Source organism: Neoarius graeffei, chromosome 16 (genome assembly GCF_027579695.1).
Source record: "Neoarius graeffei isolate fNeoGra1 chromosome 16, fNeoGra1.pri, whole genome shotgun sequence".
Lineage (NCBI taxonomy): Eukaryota > Metazoa > Chordata > Actinopteri > Siluriformes > Ariidae > Neoarius > Neoarius graeffei.
The window spans coordinates 14,428,343-14,452,659 of NC_083584.1; the positions used below are offsets into that span (position 1 = coordinate 14,428,343).

General features: G+C 43.2%; 1 protein-coding gene across 3 annotated transcripts in view; it reads left to right on the forward strand.

Annotated features, from left to right (window-relative positions):
- LOC132900445 (class I histocompatibility antigen, F10 alpha chain-like) overlaps positions 1–18,779 on the forward strand; it is a 68,915-nt gene extending 50,136 nt beyond the window's left edge. The window contains exons 1-8 of one of the 3 annotated variants that reach the window (XM_060942539.1): positions 1,612–1,889; positions 7,734–8,000; positions 8,937–9,209; positions 9,515–9,802; positions 13,241–13,336; positions 13,503–13,532; positions 13,627–13,675; positions 13,774–18,779. In XM_060942539.1, coding sequence (XP_060798522.1) covers positions 1,823–1,889; positions 7,734–8,000; positions 8,937–9,209; positions 9,515–9,802; positions 13,241–13,336; positions 13,503–13,532; positions 13,627–13,675; positions 13,774–13,813 — 1,110 coding nt within the window. In that variant the 5' untranslated portion in view covers positions 1,612–1,822 and the 3' untranslated portion in view covers positions 13,814–18,779. Of the gene's footprint in view, positions 1–1,600; positions 1,890–7,733; positions 8,001–8,936; positions 9,210–9,514; positions 13,337–13,502; positions 13,533–13,626; positions 13,676–13,773 lie in introns of those variants that run through there. The other 2 variants (XM_060942537.1, XM_060942538.1) reach the window with 2 other exon arrangements.
- The last annotated feature ends 5,538 nt before the right edge of the window (positions 18,780–24,317 follow it).

The window sequence follows — 24,317 nt, forward strand, 5'->3', positions numbered from 1 at the left end:
CCACTCTGTTAAAAAGGTCCCATGTTCGTCTTCATATTTTCGTTTGGCTGTGCATTTTTTCATTGCCATTTTGAGAGGCTATTTGACACAAGATACACCTTGCCCAAAAACTTAGCGATTATCTCACGCACATGCGCATTTGACATGACCTGAAAATACCGTAATATACCCAAGCAAAGCGAAGATGCATTTGACGAAAATACCATACTGAACTCAAGCAAAGCGCACACGCACATAAAAAACAAACAAACACAAACTTCGATATGAACGTAAGAGCCGCATGACACCGGGCAAAGAGCCGCATGCGGCTCGCGAGCCGCGGGTTGGCCACCCAAGGCCTAGAGGTTAGAGAAGTAGCCATGGGCTCAAAGGGTCACCACTTACATGTCGGTCCTGGGATCAAGATGCTGGCCTCTTCTGCTCCTCGGACCTGCCTGGTCCATCCTGGTGCCCTGTGTCTGGTTGGAGTCTCATCGCATCGCTCCTGTGGAAGGCAGCCCCATGTGGGCAGTTGGGGGTCATGCCTGGAGGACGCTCTGGACTCTTGCAGTGGTGCTTTTGTGGCTGGGGACTGCAGTTGACTTGCTGACTTTAGGACTGCAGTTGACTTGCTGACTTTGGGACTGCGGTTGTCATGAAAGGTTTTGTGCTCGGGTTTCCGTTGGTGGGGGGTTTATACCATCAACGAAGCTGACTTTATGTTAGGACTGTTAATGTTATAGTCATGTTGTCTGTTGTTGCCCGGATGGAGATGGGTTCCCTTTTGAGTCTGGTTCCTCTCGAGGTTTCTTCGTGTCGTCTGAGGGAGTTTTTCCTTGCCACCATCGCCACAGGAGTGCTCGTTTGGGATAAAATTAGCTCATTTTAAGTCGTTCAAATTCTGTAAAGCTGCTTTGCGACAATGTTTATTGTTAAAAGCGCTATACAAATAAACTTGACCACTTCAATTCCCTGGACCGGCAGGAAAATCCATGGCTGAAGTGCCCTGGTGCAAGGAACTTAACCCCCCCTCTGCTCCCCAGGTGCTGGGTATGTGTGCACGCTCCTTGTATGTTGCTCTGCATAAGAGCATCTGCTAAATGCCTGTAATGTAATTTTACGGATTAATTCTTATGCAGTGGGTAGTTTTCATTAAGCTCATGAATTGAAGCACCTTTAATTTTTTTCTTCTTAGAGAGCTTTTATAAACAGATGGTTCTTTTGTAGATAATATAGCAGCAATGGACAGAGAAGCGGCAGCTCAATGCCACAACCACCCCGGATTACAGGAACATTGGTAGATTGCCGTGGAGTTTTTGTACTGCTGTTGTTTTAAACTTCTAACAGGACTGTATTATTTATTATTAGGATTATTATTATTATTATTATTTTAAAAGGGCAACATTTAATTCAAGGCAAAAAGGGCAGGGGCTTAAGCACCCCTAAAGCCCTATGTGTGCACGTGCCTGTATAGAACACTAGGGTTATAGAAGCTTGATGTTTTTATATAGAACCCTAATGAACCCTTTCATCTGTCAATATAATTATCTTTGGCTTGTAGACGTAGGTATGTTAGATGAAATGGAAACCTGTAAAGTAGGTGGTTTTCATAGGAACTGAAAGTAGAAAGTCTTTGTGTTAACAAATGTAGGAGGGAAGTCTGCAATCCTGATTTGACTGTGGTGTTCTCGTCCAACTACTCAGTCACTGTCACCAGAGCAGAAGGGGAAGTATTAAGAAAGTATTGAAAGGAAAAAACAACAACAAAGAAGAAAAGAGGAGTAGCAAGTATCAAAGACTGTATTAAATTACTTTGGTTTATCACCTTTTTTCTTTTTTTGCGATGGCTCACTGCACATTAATGAATGTTTTGCTTTGGCATTCCCTTTCTGTCCATCTGTCGTTCGCAGGTGAGTTCAGAAACATTATCCACTGTGTAATGCTTTAGAGAAAAGAAAAACATACACAAGATTTTGCTTTTGTTTGGTTTCATTGCTACCTCCTATTAAATTACCATTTACTACTTCAACTTGACTGGTTCAGTAGTAATGTTTACATGCCCACTTACGAGCCTGTATATAACATCTATTTCCTAGAATAGAGTAGCGTGTTGGTTTTTTTTTTTCAATAAGAAAAATAAACATGTTAAATATTTTAAACCAGGCTCAAAGGGAACCCATCCTCATCTGGGTGATAACTGATTTTGTATGATTATAAATAACTTCTATAAGTGTGTCCTATATGGTCAAAAAGTGCAGCTGAGAACAACGGATTTAATTATTTGATACTGAACAGATACCAAGTGAACTATAGCCGATATGAGTTCAGGTAAACTGTATTGTAAATGTGGTATGGTGGTGCAGTGATTAGCCCTGTTGCCTCACAGCAAGAAGTTTCTGGGTTCTCAGTTGCACGGGTTCTGGGAGCCTTCCTGTGTGGAGTTTGCTTGTTCTCCCTGTGTCTGTGGATTTCCTCCTGTAACCCACCTAAGGTTCACAGTGCTCATATGTATTGGACCAGTGTCTAAGTTTGTGTGGCATGTAAATAACAATCCAACTTGATACTGACAACTGGTGTTCATTAAGGTCACAACGACATTATTAAATCATATCAAACTATGCTAATGTTGGCTAATATTGCACCTAGTCTTGCTTGTGAAGTGCCTGCAAACTTTAGCAGCCTGCTTACCCTTAATTTGAAGTGCTTCAGTTAAGACCTGCAGAGCCCTGACCAAGTTCGTGTAACATGACGCATGTAAACAACAACCCGATGGTGACGTGGACATTCTTCGTGGCCCAGACACCTTTTAACCAAATAAAACATTTTCATGTAATAAGCAAAACAGCCTCCGCCTTCTTGATCAGAAATATTTGGTTACTCCGCCTCTTTTTTGAAAATGCCACATACTAAGTACACACATGCTGAACCAATTGGTTTTCGAGGGGGTTCATTTGAAAGCGGTGGCTAAAACCTTTTCTCTGTAGAAACCCCCCCGCCGTCAACTTAAACCTAGAAGTGCAAATCAGAAGTCTGCATTGGCTGATACAACCAATAAGAACTGTTTTAGTGAAAATACTTTGGCACATTACTTAGCAAATAGAAAAGAACATTGTAAAGGAAATAATCTTACAAAACACAATTTTTAAACAGGGTTTCAACAAGTTTTAGTTGCAGATCCTAAAATGATACTTTGTTTGTCCATGAAAGAAAAGGGGAAATAGTCACACATGAGATTTACTGGACAATATACAGGGTGGGCCAAAAGTTAGGTATGCACTGTGTTGTGTACTCATGTGTAAAGTGTATGCCTACTTTTGGCCTACCCTATATAACTATAGAGCCCATTTCTATACTGAGTTACACCTCCCATTTCAAAGACCTGCAGATTAGGTCAAAGTTGTTGAACTTGTATGTTGCTTTGGATAAGACCATCTGCCTGTCATGTAATATTGCATGCTAGATGAAATAGAAACCAGCAAAGCAGGTGCTTCAAATACAGAGTTGAAAGTAGAGAATAAAAAGCTCAACAAGGGGACAAAAGGCAGGAGATAATGTCTGTCTCAGGCAAATGAATGCAAAAGAAAGGCTTGCTATTAATTTGTGAGGCAAATAAGGTAGGCAGACAATAATGCCTTTTAAATGTAATCTCTGCACACCTACAGACACTCCGTACATTACAGCAAATGGTGATGCTTCTGAATCCTGATTGGACTGAACTGTTTCAAATTTTCCACCTCCAACTAGCATTTAAGAATATAATGAAAAAGAAAATGGTAAAAAAAGGTAAAAAGGGGGGGATCAAACATGTAAATTACTGTAAGTGTCGAAGCCAGATGAAAATAATTGAAAACGGTAATGTTTTTAAATCGCTTATAAAAAAAAGGGGGGGGGGGGTGTATTGAGAGCAAATGTTGACTGCTGGTTGGCAGTATATTTGGGGACCAGCTGGGACTGCAGTGCTTTCAAAGCACCCATAGTGTGTGTGTGTGTGTGTGTGTGTGTGTGTGTGTGTGTGTGTGTGTGTGTGTGTGTGTGTGGTTTTTTTTTTTATTATTAGTCATCATCTTCTGGATAGGGTGTCATTGTGGGCTACCATAACCGTATGGTAAAAGGTTTTGAAATTTGGTAAACTGATTGGGGAGTCAGGGGAATCCCCTGATTCTTTTCACCAAGTTTCATGTAGAGTGCTCGAGTGCCACCAACAGGTGAAAGTTGAAGATGCATTTATGCATGTAACTTTTTGAAACGTATTCCAATTTTCAAAATTGAGGTACCATTTTGGATTTCTTGAGTCAAGCCAAGTTCAAATAAACTCATTATATTGGACTTTCCACCATTTTGGATTTCAAACTTGGTACATGAACTCAGGACCACGTTTTCAGGCAGCACAAAAAAATTGTATAATTTGACTGCTGGGAACACTGCAATAAGCAAAAGTGTGTTTTGGCTAATAACTGATGTTTGCCTTAAATTAAATCTTGTCTGATACTGGGGGAGTTCTCAAGGCTGAGACATGTCAACTTTTCACGTCACCATAATTGATCTGACTGCTACACTGTGGTTTTTATTGAAGGGTATACAGTGGTGCTTGAAAGTTTGTGAACCCTTTCGAATTTTCTATATTTCTGCATAAATATGACCTAAAACATCATCAGATTTTCACACAAGTCCTAAAAGTAGATAAAGAGAACCCAGTTAAACAAATGAGACAAAAATATTATACTTGGTCATTTATTTATTGAGAAAAATGATCCAATATTACATATCTGTGAGTGGCAAAAGTATGTGAACCTCTCGGATTAGCAGTTAATTTGAAGGTGAAATTAGAGTCAGGTGTTTTCAATCAATGGGATGACAATCAGGTGTGAGTGGGCACCCTGTTTTATTTAAACAACAGGGATCTATCAAAGTCTGATCTTCACAACACATGTTAGTGGAAGTGTATCATGGCACGAACAAAGGAGATTTCTGAGGACCTCAGAAAAAGCGTTGTTGATGCTCATCAGGCTGGAAAAGGTTACAAAACCATCTCTAAAGAGTTTGAACTCCACCAATCCACAGTCAAAAAGATTGTGTACAAATGGAGGAAATTCAAGATCATTGTTACCCTCCCCAGGAGTGGTCGACCAACAAAGATCACTCCAAGAACAAGGCGTGTAATAGTCAGCAAGGTCACAAAGGACCCCAGGGTAACTTCTAAGCAACTGAAGGCCTCTCTCACATTGGTTAATGTTCATGAGTCCACCATCAGGAGAACACTGAACAACAATGGTGTGCATGACAGGGCTGCAAGAAGAAAGCCACTGTTCTCCAATTAGAACATTGCTGCTCGTCTGCAGTTTGCTAAAGATCATGTGGACAAGCCAGAAGGCTATTGGAAAAATGTTTTGTGGACGGATGAGACCAAAATAGAAGTTTTTGGTTTAAATGAGAAGCGTTATGTTTGGAGAAAAGAAAACACTGCATTCCAGCATAAGAACCTTATCCCATCTGTGAAACATGGTTGTAGTAGTATCATGGTTTGGGCCTGTTTTGCTGTATCTGGGCCAGGACAGCTTGCCATCATTGATGGAACAATGAATTCTGAATTATACCAGCAAATTCTAAAGGAAAATGTCAGGACATCTGTCCATGAACTGAATCTCAAGAGAAGGTGGGTCATGCAGCAAGACAATGACCCTAAGCACACAAGTCGTTCTACCAAAGAATGATTAAAGAAGAATAAAGTTAATGTTTTGGAATGGCCAAGTCAAAGTCCTGACCTTAATCCAATCGAAATGTTGTGGAAGGACCTGAAGCAAGCAGTTCATGTGAGGAAACCCACCAACATCCCAGAGTTGAAGCTATTCTGTATGGAGGAATGGGCTAAAATTCCTCCAAGCCGGTGTGCAGGACTGATCAACAGTTACCGCAAACGTTTAGTTGCAGTTATTGCTGCACAAGGGGGTCACACCAGATACTGAAAGCAAAGTTTCACATACTTTTGCCACTCACAGATATGTAATATTGGATCATTTTCCTCAATAAATAAATGACCAATTATAATATTTTGTCTCTCATTTGTTTAACTTGGTTCTCTTTATCTACTTTTAGGATTTGTGTGAAAATCTGATGATGTTTTAGGTCATATTTATGCAGAAATATAGAAAATTCTAAAGGGTTCACAAACTTTCAAGCACCACTGTAAATATTTTTCACAGATCACAATTTTTTTCCAATCCTCACCAAATTTGGCACAGATGGTCTGCAGACAAAGCCTCGAAAGTTCTTTTTTTTAAATATATTAAAAACTATTAATCTATTACAGTCTAACAAATTCAGTAGCAAAACCACCAAACAGGAAGTGAGCTTGGCCGATCTTTGGTCAACTGACATGAAATTTGCCATGAATGCAAACAGCCATGTCCTTGAAAAATAACATGAAGGTTTCCATAGTATCTATACCCTGCTTTGGTGGCTTGGCCCCCTCATTGCTGCATGCAGCTATGATCTCAGTTGGTACCTTACATTAGCTACATATTTGCGTTACTTTGATTAAAATGATGGTTAAATGTCAGCTAGCTAGTGAATGGTACTGTAGTTCAGTCAGGCATGACTCAAAGCTCTAAAATCCTGACAATAATAAAATCAATATACCTGCAGAAATTATACAACAATTTAACATTATATAGCGGTAATGTACCACTTTAAGTTGCACTTCAGGTAATATGTGATTATACATCACCTAATATGGGCAGGGTGAGGGGTGGACCCACGGTCCGACTGGTCGTCTCTGCAGCACATGCTCTGGCTGAAAGGTCGCTACTGAATAGACTCTGGCTTCTGTTTTCTCAAACTAGCAACTCCCATTTAAAAATTGAGATTTCCCTCCAAAAAAAACCTTCAAAAACCCACAGTAGGAATAAATGGTGCAGTGTTGTCCACTCATACAGTGCCAGTCAATAGTTTGGGCACCTCTATTCATTCATAGGTGTGTCTATATTTTGTATTTTCTACATTGTAGAACAAAATTATGAAATAACATCTGGAACATGTATGGAATTATGTAGCAAACAATGTTTTTTTTTTTTTAAGTTTGATTATTTTAGAGGGTGGCGTGGTGTTCGTACTGTTGCCTTACAGCCGATGGGGGGCCTTTTCTGTTTGGAGTTTGCATGTTCTCCCTGTGTCTGTGTGGGTTTCCTCCGGGTACTCTGGTTTCCCCCACAGTCCAAATGCAGTTAGGTTAACTGGCTACTCTAAATTACCCGTGTGGGTGTGTCAGAATGGTTCAGAGGCAAAAACCTCTATAATAATCCAGTACAAAGTAACAGGGAAACCTCTACTGCAAATTTCCCTGGAAACTTTGACAGAAGTCAGACTGCAGTGACGTGCTAAATAGTGAATGAATTATATTTTTAGGTTCTTCAAAGTTTCCACCATTTAGCTTGATGCTTTGCATACTATTGGCATTATCTTAACCAGCTTCATGAGGTCGTCACCTGGAATGCTATTCACTTAACAGGTATGCCTTGACAAAAGTTAATAGCCCTATTCCACACCACAACTGTAGTAATCCATATTTTGTCAAGAACCACTCGACTAAGTAAAGAGAAATGACATCCATCATTAGTGTAAGACATGAAGTGACTTTTAATTCATAAAAATAAAGAAAAACCATAGAATTAGGTGTGTCCAAACTTTTGACTGGACTGGTCCTGTATATCCAGTCTCTGGATTAAAATCTTGAGGGATTTTTTTGTTTGCTGTTACAGTCACACACAAGCTCCAGTACCTCTACACTGCAGTCACACCAGGAATGAATTTCCCAGAGTACACTGATGTTGGTCTGGTTGATGGAGAGCTATTTGTGTACTATGACAGCAACATAAGGAAATACATCCCAAAAACAGAGTGGATACAGAAGGTCACTGATTCTGATGCAGATTACTGGAACAGCGGGACACAGAATCAGCAAGCTGCAGAGGAGGTCTACAAAGAAGATATAGCTACACTAATGCAGCGCTTTAATCAGACTGAAGGTGAGACTGAAACACACTCAGATTTTATCTCCTTTACAGCACAAGTTAATGTGTATTTACAGTAACCTCTCGATTTATATATTCTGTAGAAATACAAAAAAAAAATCCCTACAAATGTTCAACACAGACATGTATAGAAAGTGGTCCTGTACATGAGTTCACCCTATTATCTTCCTTTTCAGCCACAAACTGGTGAAGTGTCATTTCTCACTTCATTTGAACTGGAACCTGGAAACTCCTGCTCCCTTGTGGAGCTCATTACAATTACACCTCTGTTTATCCACAGCTGTAAATTCAATAACGCATAATTCACCCTGTTCTAGGTTATGGATGTGAAATCTAGACATTTTCAACTCTTGATCAGTGCCAAATGTGGTCATCTATAACCTATAGAAGAGGAAGTATTTCTGTTTCTCACCCTCACTGGTTGGTGGCTGTAGTGAGTGGAATTTGACTCAAATAGAAGAGAATTGGATGGAAAATAAAAATAATAAAATGAATTTATTGGGGGGGGGGGATATCACTATAACATGATAAACTAGGCTAACCATTCAATAACCTTTTCTAAGATTATCAAAACAAACAACCTTTCATACAGTAGTAATGTCACCACTGAGTTTCACATCACTGCAGGATTCTTCCTGATCAAACATCTGAACATCGGCTCATTAACCTGCCTTCATTAGCTGAATCAGGGAAACAGTGAAACCTTAGGAATGCAAAGTCACTCTGATGCCCACATCACTGACATGCTAACGCGCGCGCGCACACACACACACACACAATCAGGAGGAGTACTCTGCAGGTTGCAGGGTGGTGATTTAGTGAAGTTTTGTTTCCTTAATTTAGTTGAAATAATAAAGTAAGAAAGTGTAGAGGGAGAGAGATCAGCTGAACTCAACTCGTGTGTGTGTGTGTGTGTGTGTGTGTGTGTAGGAGTTCACACACTACAGAGGCTGTACGGCTGTGAGATTGATGATGACGGGACTGTTAGAGGATATGATCAATTAGGTTATGATGGAGATGATTTCATCAGTCTGGATCTGAAATCTGTCACCTGGACTGCAGCTAAACCTCAGGCTGTTATCACCAAAAACAAACTGGATGCTACAGGGACTGCTCATGCTGACAAACACTATCTGGAGAACAGGTGTATCGAGTGGTTACAGAAGTATGTGTCTTACAGCAGAGAGATTCTGGAGAGGAAAGGTAAAGTGTGTGATCTGCTCTGTTACTGTATCTGCAACTGCTGCTCACACACTAACAAACTGAGAGGAGGCGCGTGTTACTGTCCTTCAGTGTATACACACACACAGCACTCCTTCACTACAACACACACAGTACTAAATTAAACCATGTTTTATATCTGTGTAGCCAAAAATATTGATGACATGAAAATAATTTTGAATCTCACATCAAAAATCATGTTTCAGCATGTGAAAGCACTAACCTTCTCACTTATAAATGAATAAACTTCACATTGTTAATATTTATGTCTCTGTGTGTCTCTGCAGTTCGTCCTGAGGTATCCGTCTTCCAGAAACACTCGTCTCCAGAGGTGGTGTGTCACGCTACAGGTTTCTTCCCTAAAAGTGTGAATATCACCTGGCAGAAGGATGGAGAGGACGTGTATGTGGGTGTGGAGCTCAGTGAGACGTTACCCAACCATGATGGAAGTTTCCAGAAGAGAAGCGTTCTGAAAGTCCCAGCTGAGGCGCTGCAGAAACACAACTACACCTGTGTGGTTCAGCACAGCAGCCTGCAGGAGGAGATAGTGATGCCTGTGAGCCAGATCCTGAGAGGTCAGAGAAACATCTCGTCTTCTTCCGCTTTATCCGGGACCGGGTCGTGGAGGCAGCAGTCTAAGCAGGGAAGCCCAAACTTCCCTTTCCCCAGACACCTCGGCCAGCTCCTCGGGAAGAACACCGAGGCGTTCCCAGGCCAGCCCAGAGACATAGTCCCTCCAGCGTGTCCTGGGTCTTCCCCGGGGCCTCCTCCCGGGGGGACATGCCTGGAACACCTCCCCAGGGAGGCGTCCAGGAGGCATCCGAAAAAGATGCCCGAGCCACCTCAGCTGATTCCTCTCGATGTGGAGCAGCAGCGGCTCTACTCCGAGCTCCTCCCGAATGACTGTGCTTCTCACCCTATCTCTAAGGGAGCGCCCAGCCACCCTGCGAAGGAAACTCATTTCGGCCGCTTGTATCCGCGATCTTGTCCTTTCGGTCATTACCCAAAGCTCATGACCATAGGTGAGAGTCGGAACGTAGATCGACCGGTAAATTGAGAGCTTCGCCTTTTGGCTCAGCTCCTTTTTCACCACGACGGACCGGTAAAGCGACCGCATCACTGTGGAGGCTGCACCAATCCGCCTGTCGATCTCACGCTCCATCCTTCCCTCACTCGTGAACAAGATCCCGAGATACTTAAACTCCTCCACTTGAGGCAGAACTACTCCACCAACCTGGAGAGGGCAAGCCACCCTTTTCCGGTCGAGAACCATGGCCTCAGACTTGGAGGTGCTGATTCTCATCCCAGCCGCTTCACACTCGACTGCAAACCGCCCCAGTGCATGCTGAAGGTCCTGGTTTGAAGAAGCCAACAGGACAACATCATCCGCAAAAAGCAGAGATGAAATCCTGTGGTTCCCAAACAGGATTCCTTCTGGCCCCTGGCTGCACCTAGAAATTCTGTCCATAAAAATTATGAACAGAACCGGTGACAAAGGGCAGCCCTGTCGGAGTCCAACATGCACTGGGAACAGGTCTGACTTACTGCCGGCAATGCGAACCAGACTCCTGCTCCGTTCGTACAGGGACCGGACAGCCCTTAGCAAAGAGCCCCGAACCCCATACTCCCGAAGCACCCCCCACAGAGTACTACGGGGGACACGGTCGAATGCCTTCTCCAGATCCACAAAGCACATGTGGACTGGTTGGGCAAACTCCCATGAACCCTCGAGCACCCTATGAAGGGTATAGAGCTGGTCCAGTGTTCCGCGGCCAGGACGAAAACCGCATTGTTCCTCCTGGATCCGAGGTTCGACTATTGGTCGAATTCTCCTCTCCAGTACCCTGGAGTAAACCTTCCCTGGGAGGCTGAGAAGTGTGATTCCCCTATAATTGGAGCACACTCTCCGGTCCCCTTTCTTAAAAAGAGGGACCACCACCCCAGTCTGCCACCCCAGAGGCACTGTCCCCGACCGCCACGCGATGTTGCAGAGGCGTGTCAACCAAGACAGCCCCACAACATCCAGAGACTTGAGATACTCAGGGCGGATCTCATCCACCCCTGGTGCCTTGCCACTGAGGAGCTTGCAAACCACCTCAGTGACTTCAGCTTGGGTAATGGACGAGTCCACCTCTGAGTCATCAGCCTCAGTCTCCTCAGTGGAAGACATGACGGTGGGATTGAGGAGATCCTCAAAGTATTCCTTCCACCGCCCGACAATGTCCCCAGTCGAGGTCAACAGCTCCCCACCCGCACTGTAAACAGTGTTGGCAGAGTACTGCTTCCCCCTCCTGAGGCGCCGGACGGTTTGCCAGAATTTCTTTGAGGCCGACCGATAGTCCTTCTCCATGGCCTCCCCGAACTCCTCCCAGTTCCGAGTTTTTGCCTCCGCAACTGCCCGAGCTGCAGCACGCCTGGCCTGCCGATACCCGTCAGCTGCCTCGGGAGTCCTGGAGGTTAACATGGCCCGATAGGACTCCTTCTTCAGCTTGACGGCATCCCTTACTTCCGGTGTCCACCACCGGGTTCAGGGATTGCCGCCACGACAGGCACCGGAGACCTTGCGGCCACAGCTCCGAACAGCTGCGTCCACAATGGAGGTAGAGAACATGGTCCACTCAGACTCAATGTCCCCCGCCTCCCTCGGAAGCTGGGAAAAGCTCTCCCGGAGGTGGGAGTTAAAGACCTCCCCAACAGAGTGCTCAGCCAGACGTTCCCAGCAGACCCTCACCATACGTTTGGGCCTGCCAGGTCTGTCCAGCTTCCTCCTCCGCCAGCGGATCCAACTCACCACCTGGTGGTGATCAGTTGACAGCTCAGCCCCTCTCTTCACCCGAGTGTCCAAGACATAGGGCCGGAGATCAGATGAAACAACTACAAAGTCTATCATTGACCTCCGACCTAAGGTGTCCTGGTGCCACGTGCACTTATGGACACCCCTATGCTCGAACATGGTGTTCGTTATGGACAAACCATGACTAGCACAGAAGTCCAATAACAAAACACCACTCGGGTTCAGATCGGGGAGGCCGTTCCTCCCAACCACGCCCCTCCAGGTGTCACTGTCATCGCCCATGTGAGCATTGAAGTCCCCCAGTAGCACAATGGAGTCCCCAGTCTGAGCACTCCTCAGTACCTCTCCCAGGGACTCCAAGAAGGCCGGATACTCTATACTGCTATTTGGGCCGTAGGCACAAACAACAGCAAGAGCCCTCTCCCCAATCCGAAGGCGCAGAGAGGCGACCCTCTCGTTCACTGGGGTAAACTCCAACACATGGCAGCTGAGCTGGGGAGCTATAAGCAAGCCCGCACCAGCCCGCCGCCGCTCACCACGGGCGACTCCAGAGAAGTGGAGAGTCCAGCCCCTCTCGAGGAGCTGGGTTCCAGAGCCCAAGCTGTGCGTGGAGGTGAGCCCGACTATCTCTAGCCGGTACCTCTCAACCTCCCGCACAAGCTCAGGCTCTTTCCCCCCCAGCGAAGTGACATTCCATGTCCCAACAGCCAGCCGCTGTGTCCGGGGATCAGGTCGTCGAGGCCCCTGCCTTCGACTGCCACCCAATCCACATTGCACCAGTCCCCTACTGCTACCTCTGTGGGTGGTGAACCCACAGGAGGTCGGGCCCACGTCACCTCTTCGGGCTGAGCCCGGCCGGGCCCCATGGGCAAAGGCCCGGCCACCAAGCGCTCGCATACGAGCCCCAACCCCGGGCCTGGCTCCAGGGTGGGGCCCCGGCTGCGTCATCCCGGGCGACGTCACGGTCCTCAGATTTTTCTCCATAGGGGTTTTGGTGAACTGCTCTTAGTCTGGCCTGTCACCTAGGACCTGTCTGCCTTGGGAAACCCTGACAGGGGCATAATGCCCCCGACAACATAGCTCCTAGGATCATTCAAGCACACAAACCCCTCCACCACAATAAGGTGGCAGTTCTAGGAGGGGCTATAAAACAGATTTATAGTGTGAATGCTGATTTATCAGTGCAGCAAATAATAAAGATTCTGTGGTGATTTAACAGGTGGAAGAGTGTATGTAGTGTTTGGTATCGTATTTGGTGCAGCTGTGGTTCTTGTTGCTGTTATTGGAATTCTCATCTGGAAGAAGAAGAAATCTGGTGAGAGAAGGCAGAAGTGATGTTTTCAGAGAATTTCTTAGATTTAGAAAAGTTTAGATTTCAGTCTATACACTAATCTGATTGTCTCGATAATTTTAGTTTCATTCTCATGTAGAACAAAAGCAGTGCACATTTTTATAATAACTGTCCATCATCTGTCTTTTAGACTTCAAACCCATCACACAAAACGTGCACAGTAAGTGAGCTTTTGATCAATCAACAGCATTCAAATCTAATTAACTGTTTATTTTTAATGTTGAGTCCAAATTTGAATTTTGAATCATTTGCAGGTTCAGAAGAAGAGTCTAAAAAGAACAAGGAGTCTTCTGGAAAGAGAATGTAAGATATTTTTACAATGTCATTAGAAAATATGGCTCTATAGTTTTAATCCAGCAGAAAATCCTGTGCTCACCTTAAATATGTTTTTTTTTTTCCAGGAGGCCAGGAAACATAATTGGCATGATGCTTACTTTTTAGAGATTGTGCTTACAGGCCAAACGAAGGGCCCTCGCACCTCCATCACCAGAATAACAGAACACCCCAAATTTAAAGAGCTTCACTGTTTAGGAAGCTTGTGAAATGCCTCCTGACATCAGTTAATTTATACCACTAACATGTTCTAACCTCATAGTACTAACTACTCAAGTAAGACAGTGGAAACAGACCAGAACTGTAAACAGACTGTATAAAAGGTCAGTATTGTCAGTTTGTACAGGGATGTGATTTTTCCGCGAATTCGCGGAATTCCGCTTTTTTCACCTCAAAATTTGAAAAAAAATTTTTTTTCCGATTTTCCGCTCAAAAATCCGCATTCGTATCCTATTCGTTCCGACTTTCAGTAATTCCGTCATTGAGATGAAACGAGGTACGTGATTGGCCCATTGCTCTGTAACAACCAATGAAAGCGCTTGTTAGATAGCTGTATGTAAGCTCGCTTCAAATAGTGCAGCGGTTAATTGCATATTTCATAAGAATCCTTCAAATGGTGATACGAGCATGAAATTCTCCACAAATATGCTTTAATGTCCTCTCTTTTAGAAAAGGGTCCTGGCCACGCCAAAAATTCAAGATGGCTGCCCGAATGTGACAATTTTTTGTTATTTTCCCTCTTTTCTTAATTTAATTTTCCAAGTGAACCATGTTTATGCTCTTATATGCTAATTTTACAGATTTTGTTGTCTCTGATATAAATTTAAGAAGGTTAGCCTTCAATGTGGTGCCCAAAATGGCTGCTACTCCTTGAAAATTATGATTTATCCATTGTAAATTGAGCATATTTAACACACACATGCAATCGTTTCTGGATGTGGATCTTGGTTGGTGTGGTGCAGATCCCATTCAACCGTTTTTTATAAACTACAGTTGTGACTGTGATTGCAATTAAAAAAAACAAAACAAAAGAGTGATTGTCAGCACACAACCAGGGCACACTGGTGTCAATCACTGCTGTGTAACTCGGCATGGGGTTCAGTGTCAACTGATCTAGCTTTACTAACACTGCAGTATTAGACTAGTTGTAGTAGTATATGCATAGTTTAGTGTCCCAAATGCTTTCTAACAGCCCCATATCATGTAGCTACTAAACTGTAGTTTTTTAGTTATTAGATACTAGTTAGAGAGTCGCACCTGAATTGACAGGATGTGCCAGCGCGGGAGAGCCGAGCCAAGGGTAAGGGGGCTATGCATGTCTCACCAAATGTTCATGTACTTACCCGGATGGTGTACAGATCACACGGGACTTAAATGGCACTGGATGAATGATCGGGCTAAGTGTAGGGCAACCGAACCTAGTTGAATCCCATACAGTAATGTGTGCACAATTTGATTAGGGTGGTAAAAGGATAGCCCCTCGGCCTTAATCAAGAGACATCATGGCAGAAGTGAATGTGATATCTGCCAATTGGAAAACAAATTGGAGCTTGTGTTGCCTTTGCCAGAAGGTCAAAAGAAGTGAAGGCCTGACATCCACTCCAAGTCATCATGCCCCAGAACATGATGGATACAAAATGCTGGCAAGGAACATTCCCATGTTCAGTGAAATCAATGACATGCCATTGAGAATAGATCCAAAGAGGCTGGATGAAGGTGATGGCATAGAAGCCACACTCAGGAAAAATATGGCAAAATACCATGTGAGCTGTCGCTTGTTGTTCAACAACACTAAATTGCAACGGGCACAAAAGCGCCATTCCAGTAGTCAAACCAGTGAAACTGAGACTGGAGCTTGTCAGTCAAAACTGCGGTGAAAAAGTCATGACAGTCAGACATGCATTTTCTGTGAAAAAGTGGCACCTGGGCGGCACGGTGGTGTAGTGGTTAGCACTGTCGCCTCACAGCAAGAAGGTCCGGGTTCGAGCCCCGTGGCCGGCTAGGGCCTTTCTGTGTGGAGTTTGCATGTTCTCCCCGTGTCTGCGTGGGTTTCCTCCGGGTGCTCCGGTTTCCCCCACAGTCCAAAGACATGCAGGTTAGGTTAACTGGTGACTCTAAATTGACTGTAGGTGTGAATGTGAGTGTGAATGGTTGTCTGTGTCTATGTGTCAGCCCTGTGACGACCTGGCGACTTGTCCAGGGTGTACCCCGCCTTTCGCCCGTAGTCAGCTGGGATAGGCTCCAGCTTGCCTGCGACCCTGTAGAACAGGATAAAGCGGCTAGAGATAATGAGATGAGATGAGATGAAAGTGGCACCTGCATCAGACCTCAGAGAGGCCAGTACAACGGGCCTAGACAAGAGGCTGTGCGACATTGCAGAGATGCTTGGTGATGGTAAGCTTCTTGCAAGATTGACTGGTGGTGATGTCATTGCACAGGAGTTCAAGTACCATAATGTTTGCCTTCGGGCCCTCTACAACAGGGAAAGGGCGCACCTGAGGAACCTTAAGAAACGTGACACTAAGTCACAACCAGATGTGTATCCAATGGTGATCTCAGAATTGGTTGCATACCTTGTTGAAAGCAACCTATGTTCAGAAGGACCAGTCACATTTCGCATTTAGGTTGGACTTGGAGGTCTTCTTTGTTTAAATCTTGAATGACATGGTAGATTGTGGGAAACAGTTCATGATCACAATCCCATGATTTAAAGTTCATTTAAATGGAAAAAGCATGTTTATTTCAACAGATATATGGTCTCAGTGTGAGATTGCCAGATACTGATGGTGGCCATCTTGAAAAAAGGTTGCCATCTTGAATTTTCATGTGGCCAGGATCCTAATCTGAAAGAGTATATCCAGGAGGGTATCTGTGCAAAATTTCATGCTTGTGTCACCATTTGAAGGATTTTTTTAGTTATCTGCTCCACTAAAACAAAGAGTTGAAAGATGGCAGCCTCCGTGATCGAGCGTAAAGATACAAATCGAGTTAAAGAAATCGACAGAATAGTGAAAAACAAGTTCCGCTGGGAATGGTTGGAGAAAGAGGTTGCTACAGACGTTCGACATAAGACTGTGAGACATTTGTTCAGCGATTTCGTTCTTTGGGGGGAGGGCAGAGGTCTCTGGCTGTCAAGTTTGGGGATGCTGGGACCTCCCCTGCCCGAGCTACGAGCGTGCAAAGTCGGGCTGGAGCCCGGGATAGAAACGAAACCTAAGCGGAGCGCCGCGGCTCGCCTCAGGGCAAATTACGTCCCGAGGCGCGGGGCTAGCGCGCCCTGCCCACGCTGGTTCTTTGGGGAGAGGGCAGAGGACTCTGGCTGTCAAGTTTGGGCAGGCTGGGACCTCCCCTGCCCGAGCTACGAGCGTGCAAAGTCGGGCTGGAGCCCGGGATAGAAACGAAACCTAAGTGAGTAAACACAGTAGTTTTGAATATCCTTAAGTGAGTGAACACTGTGGAGTTATGATTATCCTTTGGTGAGTGAACACTATAGAGTTATGTACAGGGGCGGTCCTGGGGGCGGTCCGACCGGGCAGCCGCCCGGGGTGGCATCGCGGGGGGGCGGCACGAGCGCGGGTGCGAAGAAAAAAAAAACGGTCCCAAAAAAAAAAGAGCTCGTGCAGGAGATCAGGAACTTTCCTGACTTGCCATCAGCAACTGTGACCCCCCCCTTGAGCTGATCACATTCATGCACGAGAAGGAGCTATCAGAGATCTACCCCAATTTCTGGACTGGACTCAGAATAGAGTGCTCCAAGATGATGCTAAAAATAGTAACACTGCGGTCTGCGCGGCCATCTTGGAAGTCACTCGCTCCAGAGCGCTCATAGAGTACACATTCACCGATTCGTTTCCGCGTTAGAGGGCTTAGAAGCTTGGATTTTTTAAGAATTTAGACATCTGAAGTGATGGAGCACTACTGTGAAAGTTTGGATAAGCAGGCACGGGAGCGTTATGCTGAGAAGGTACGTTTCATTGGGAATGTAGATCCATACACTGTCAGTGAGAAGGCGCCAGCAGGGGGTTTGGCCCGGGGAGTAAATCACTCTAGGATCGCCACTGGTTATGTATATGAAGTTGACATTGCTAGAGTAGAAACTGCATAAAAAAAGTGACTGATATGCTGGAACTGGACATGGATGCTAGCATCTTTTTTTCTTTGAGAGTTCCTGAAGACTTGTGGATGAATTCTTATGTTGCATCATGTTTGTTTGAAAAGGCACATTTAGGTAGGGCTGCACAATTAATCGAATTTAATCGAAAATCGCGATTTTGGCTGCCACGATTAAATTAAATGAAAATCGCGATTTATTTCCATTTAAAATGCGAGCTCTGCTGCATATCTGATAAAGCACTTTTTGACCAGTACTCCGCCAAACCATTAGGGGACGAACCGACGTATGTAAGGTTTCATTACTCCGCCTAAATAAGCAAGCAAGCCAAGTGACTTCACCCTCTGGCTCGCGCACTTGTTTACCTGCCTGCTCCTGCTACTCCATTTCTGAATGCCCACCTGATGCACCTTCTCAGGCCTGCACCGACAGCGATTTCTTTCCCTTCCCCTTTCCTTTCCCCGTTTTCCAATACAAATTCCCATATTTCATCTTAGGCTTATGGACATATGCATCCAACATCAAAGTTAACACTCGTTGTTTACAAGCGTTTTAGTGGACTAAATTGAGGAGGTAAACAGTGGACTTAAGCGGTTTGTCTGTCTGCTTCCTGTTCTCTTTATTCCGGTAGGTTACTGTTTTCTATTCATTATGCGTGTTTTATACATTGCCTGGACTTTATGGCTATTTTGGATGTTAAATATGGACTGGTTGTCATCAACCCGGGAAAGAGTTTCCCGCAGGACTTTGGATTTCGTTTTATACACTGCGTCAAAAAGTACGCATATACACACATTTGTCTCCCAAAAGGAGCACACTGACCTTTCCACACATGGACTTGATTTAAAGCTCTCTTTCATTTACTTGCTAACGATCAGAGACTATTTCACTGTATCAAGCACAAGGCATGGTTTGTTGCACAGTGTATCTTCCCGAGATGTCATATTAAAACATGTTTGGCAACGTCGTTTTATTATATTGTTGTTGCTTTTGGCCGGCAATGTTAAACCAAACCCCGGACCCGAATGTCTCGATATACCATCGGATTTTGCCAGGAAACCTGGCCTGAAAGTTATGCATTTAAATGTCCGTAGTATAGTGCCTAAAATGGACTTCATTAGGCTATGGGCAGTGTCTGCAAATGTTGATGTTTTTGCTTTATCTGAAACGTGGCTGAAAAAAAAGAGCATATCGGACAATGACATTGCAATCAATGGTTACAATGTATTTCGTGCAGATCGAAAGAGTAAAGGGGGTGGGGTAGTGTTGTATGTAAGATCTGCATATCATGCCACTTTGTTAAAATCTATGAGCGTTATGAAAAGTTTTGAGTTGTTGGCAATTAACTTAAAATTAGGGAATACCAATCTAGTCATTGTCTGCTGTTATCGACCTCCATCAGCTAAAAGTGACACATTATCTTCCTTATCATCTGTGCTCTCTGAAATCATCGGCCAGAAAGAAGTTATTCTACTAGGTGATTTAAATTGGGATTGGATGAAAGATGACTCTAGAGACTTCAAGGCATACTGTCACTGTCAATTTAACCCAAGTAATAAATGCCCCAACACGCCCAAATATAAAAAAATCCTAGTAAATCTACTCTAATTGATATAATCTTAATAAACAAACCTGATAAATATCTTTATGTTGGTATATTCCCAAATGATGTGAGCGACCATTGTGCAGTAGCAATGATTCGAAACTGTAAACTTTTAAAATCAGCTTCACGAATTATAGAGAAGCGATATTTTAAACATTTTGATCAACAGGCATTTTTGCACGACTTATATCATTGTGACTGGCATAGGGTGCCCTTAATTCCAGAGGTCGAGTTGGCATGGACTTTCTTTAAGGATCTCTTTTTGAGAGTTGTAAATAAACACGCCCTCTTGAGACAATTTAGGGTTAAAGGGAGAGACAATCCATGGTTTTCTGAAGAACTGTCCTGTCTGGTTAGGGACAGAGATCTCGCCTGGGCAAAGGCAAGAAAATCTGGTTTAGATACGGATTGGACTATTTTCAGGTGTCTAAGAAATAAATGCACGGCACAGATACGTAAAGCTAAATCTCAGTTTTATCTAGACGAAATGACTAGGAATCTACAGAACCCGGCTAAATTTTGGAAAACAATTAAGTCATTAAAGTCCAATTCAACAACATCTGCATTACCCAAACAAATATGCTTAGATTCCGCACAAATTACTGACAAAAAAGAGATAGTGGATTCTTTTAACCAACACTTCACTTCGGCAGGGCTTCTTTTTAATTCACTACCGAGGCAAACACAGTCTGATTTTCAGTCTCCTAGTGTGAGACAGGTAAATAGGCCTACTTTTGCTTTTGAACCAATTCACAGGGAGTCAGTGTTATCAGCTCTAAAAAATATAAATAGTAGAAAGTCAGCTGGTCCTGATGGTCTTGACCCATCACTTTTAAAACTTTCTGCTGAAATTATCACTCACCCTTTAACATACATTTTTAATTTATCCCTGGAACAAAACTGTATTCCAGATTCCTGGAAATTAGCACATGTAGTACCTTTATTAAAGAGTGGCGATCCAACTTTGCTAGATAACTACCGTCCAATCTCAAAGCTTTCAGTGTTAGCCAAAATCTTTGAGTCTCTAATTAGTGATCAACTAAAAGAGTTTTTAACTAATAACAGTATTCTTAGCCCAGTTCAATCAGGCTTTAGGAAGAGACATAGCACCATCACAGCAGCCGTAAAAGTAGTCAATGACATCATTAGTGTTATTGATAGTAAAAACTCTTGTGCCGCGTTGTTTATTGATCTTTCTAAAGCTTTTGATACAGTAAATCATAGTATTTTATTACATTCTCTGTATAACATTGGGATGTCCGAAAAAGCTTTACTTTGGTTTAAATATTATTTTACAAATAGATATCAGTGTGTTTCCTGTGATGGTATAACATCAGGAAGAGCTCAGATCAAAATTGGCATTCCACAAGGTTCCATCTTGGGTCCATTATTATTCACCATCTACATAAATGACATCTGTGCATATGTAAACAATGCCAATGTACACCTATATGCAGATGACACCATTCTATACTGCTCAGCTCCATCTCCTTCTGAGGCATTAGCAAAACTCCAAGAAGCTTTCACAAAAATACAAGAAAACTTACTTAAGTTACATCTAGTACTAAACTCAAACAAAACCAAATATATGTTATTTACTAATTCTCAAACTCAAACTTTGCCTCAAATAATTACTCTTCAGGGACAGGTTATAGAGAGGGTGTCAAGCTACAAATACTTAGGATTTTTATTGGACGAAGAGCTGTCTTTTAATTCTCATGTTACCAGCTTAGTGCAGAAACTAAAAGTAAAATTAGGGTTTTATTATAGAAATAAGGCATGTTTTAATCTTAAAGCCAGAAAGGAACTGGTAATATCTACATTTGTTTCTGTATTAGACTATGGTGACATTCTTTATATGCATGCATCAAAGTCTGTGCTACGGTTGCTAGATTCAACTTATCACTCTGCACTACGTTTTATTACTGGGGCTAAATATTCAACACATCATTGTGACCTGTACAGCCTGTCTGGTTGTCACCCGCTGTCAGTACGCAGGCAGCTTCATTGGCTGACTTTCATTTATAAGGCAGTTATTGGTTTGTTACCATCCTATCTATCACTGTTTTCTTGGTCTTCAAATAATAGATATAACCTCAGATCAAACAATATTATTCTCTTTAACATACCAACTCCTAGAACCAATTTTGGAAAATTAGCCTTTCAATACAATGCCCCCTCAACCTGGAATGAACTCCAGAAACAGTTAAAGCTAGATTTGTTCATTCCACTGACTGATTTTAAGTTACGCATTGCTGACATACTAAAATATCAATGCAAGTGTTTTTAAGGTTAAGGCTATTCTATTGAACACATTCAGTGCATTATTTTTTATGTTCATGTTGTAAGTATGCCAGCTTTGGTCTATGTTACCTGTGATGTGCTTGTTTGTGTTCTTATTTCATTGTGTACCTATTTTTTACGGTAATCTCTGCTCTCTTGCTGTCTAGCATGCTATGCTTATATTCTGCTTGTCTCAACCTGCGTGTATATTAAGCTAAGTGTCTCTTGTCCAACATGTTATTGATGTGTCCTGCCTGTCTTTTAACCTATTGTGTGTTTTAAGCTGTGTGTATCTTGTTGCCCTGCATGGTATGTTTTTGTCCTGCTTGTCTTATCAAGTTGTGTGTGTTGTTTAGTATGATGTGCTGACGCCCTGCCATTCTTTTAAGCTATGCATATCTTGCTTATGTCTTGCATGTTTTGATTATGTCCTGCATGTTTTCATGTTTTAATCTTTTATGTCTTTGCTCTTAATCTTTGTTATGCTTTGCTGCTGTGTTTATCTGCACGTCTGCTTTATGTTGTCTGTTTTAGCTTATTGCTGCTTTCTTGGACAGGGCTCACTTGAAAAAGAGGCAACAGCCTCAATGTGACTACCCTGGTTAAATAAAGGAGAAATAAATAAATAAAAATCTACAGTGCATAATATCATCAAAAGATTCAGAGAATCTGGAAGAATCTCTGTGCGTAAGGGTCAAGGCCGGAAAACCATACTGGGTGCCCGTGATCTTCGGGCCCTTAGACGGCACTGCATCACATACAGGCATGCTTCTGTATTGGAAATCACAAAATGGGCTCAGGAATATTTCCAGAGAACATTATCTGTGAACACAATTCACCGTGCCATCCACCGTTGCCAGCTAAAACTCTATAGTTCAAAGAAGAAGCCGTATCTAAACATGATCCAGAAGCGCAGATGTCTTCTCTGGGCCAAGGCTCATTTAAAATGGACTGTGGCAAAGTGGAAAATTGTTCTGTGGTCAGACGAATCAAAATGTGAAGTTCTTTATGGAAATCAGGGACGCCGTGTCATTCGGACTAAAGAGGAGAAGGACGACCCAAGTTGTTATCAGCGCTCAGTTCAGAAGCCTGCATCTCTGATGGTCTGGGGTTGCATTAGTGCGTGTGGCATGGGCAGCTTACACATCTGGAAAGACACCATCAATGCTGAAAGGTATATCCAGGTTCTAGAGCAACAGATGCTCCCATCCAGACAACGTCTCTTTCAGGGAAGACCTTGCATTTTCCAACATGATAATGCCAAACCACATACTTCATCAATTACAGCATCTTGGCTGCGTAGAAGAAGGGTCCGGGTACTGAACTGGCCAGCCTGCAGTCCAGATCTTTCACCCATAGAAAACATTTGGCGCATCATAAAACGGAAGATACGACAAAAAAGACCTAAGACAGTTGAGCAACTAGAATCCTACATTAGACAAGAATGGGTTAACATTCCTATCCCTAAACTTGAGCAACTTGTCTCCTCAGTCCCCAGACGTTTACAGACTGTTGTAAAGAGAAAAGGGGATGTCTCACAGTGGTAAACATGGCCTTGTCCCAACTTTTTTGAGATGTGGTGTTGTCATGAAATTTAAAATCACCTAATTTTTCTCTTTAAATGATACATTTTCTCAGTTTCAACATTTGATATGTCATCTATGTTCTATTCTGAATAAAATATGAAATTTTGAAACTTCCACATCATTGCATTCCGTTTTTATTTACAATTTGTACATTGTCCCAACTTTTTTGGAATCGGGGTTGTATCTCCATCCTTGACTCTTGTATGCTGCATAAATGGGAATAAAAAAAATTTTTTTTGAGAGTTAAAATTGACTGCAAAGTTGGCATTGGAGCTGCCCTGCTGAGCCAGCCAGCCCTGAGTGTGTGATGTCACAGCGGTAACCGGTTTTAAGGCTGAGGCCTTCATTGATTGTGGGTTGACTCATTAAAACAGGATAGGTGTTATTACTTATGCAACATACATGTACATGCATGCATTTTTACTGATAAAACATAAAAGGCTAATTAAATAATCAGATGAACTGAGACAATCACATTCTGAAGCAAATTAAATAATCTTATACCGGTAACTTAAACACACAATACAAGTTACATGTATTAATCTAAATGCAGGTAAACAATATGGTGTTTTTGTTGTTTTTTGATCCAAATGAGAGTCGGAGCTTATCCGTCTGTGTTCTCGCTTCTTGAAGGCCGATTGTTTTTGAAACAATCTGACTTTCAGTTGTTTGTTCAGTTCTCCATTCATTCACTTCTTCCATGTAAGGGCGAGATGGCAGTGATATCTCATCTCATCTCATTATCTCTAGCCGCTTTATCCTGTTCTACAGGGTCGCAGGCAAGCTGGAGCCTATCCCAGCTGACTACGGGCGAAAGGCGGGGTACACCCTGGAGAAGTCGCCAGGTCATCACAGGGCTGACACATAGACACAGACAACCATTCACACTCACATTCACACCTCCGGTCAATTTAGAGTCACCAGTTAACCTAACCTGCATGTCTTTGGACTGTGGGGGAAACCGGAGCACCCAGAGGAAACCCACAGGGAGAACATGCAAACTCTGCACAAAAAGGCCCTTGCCGGCCA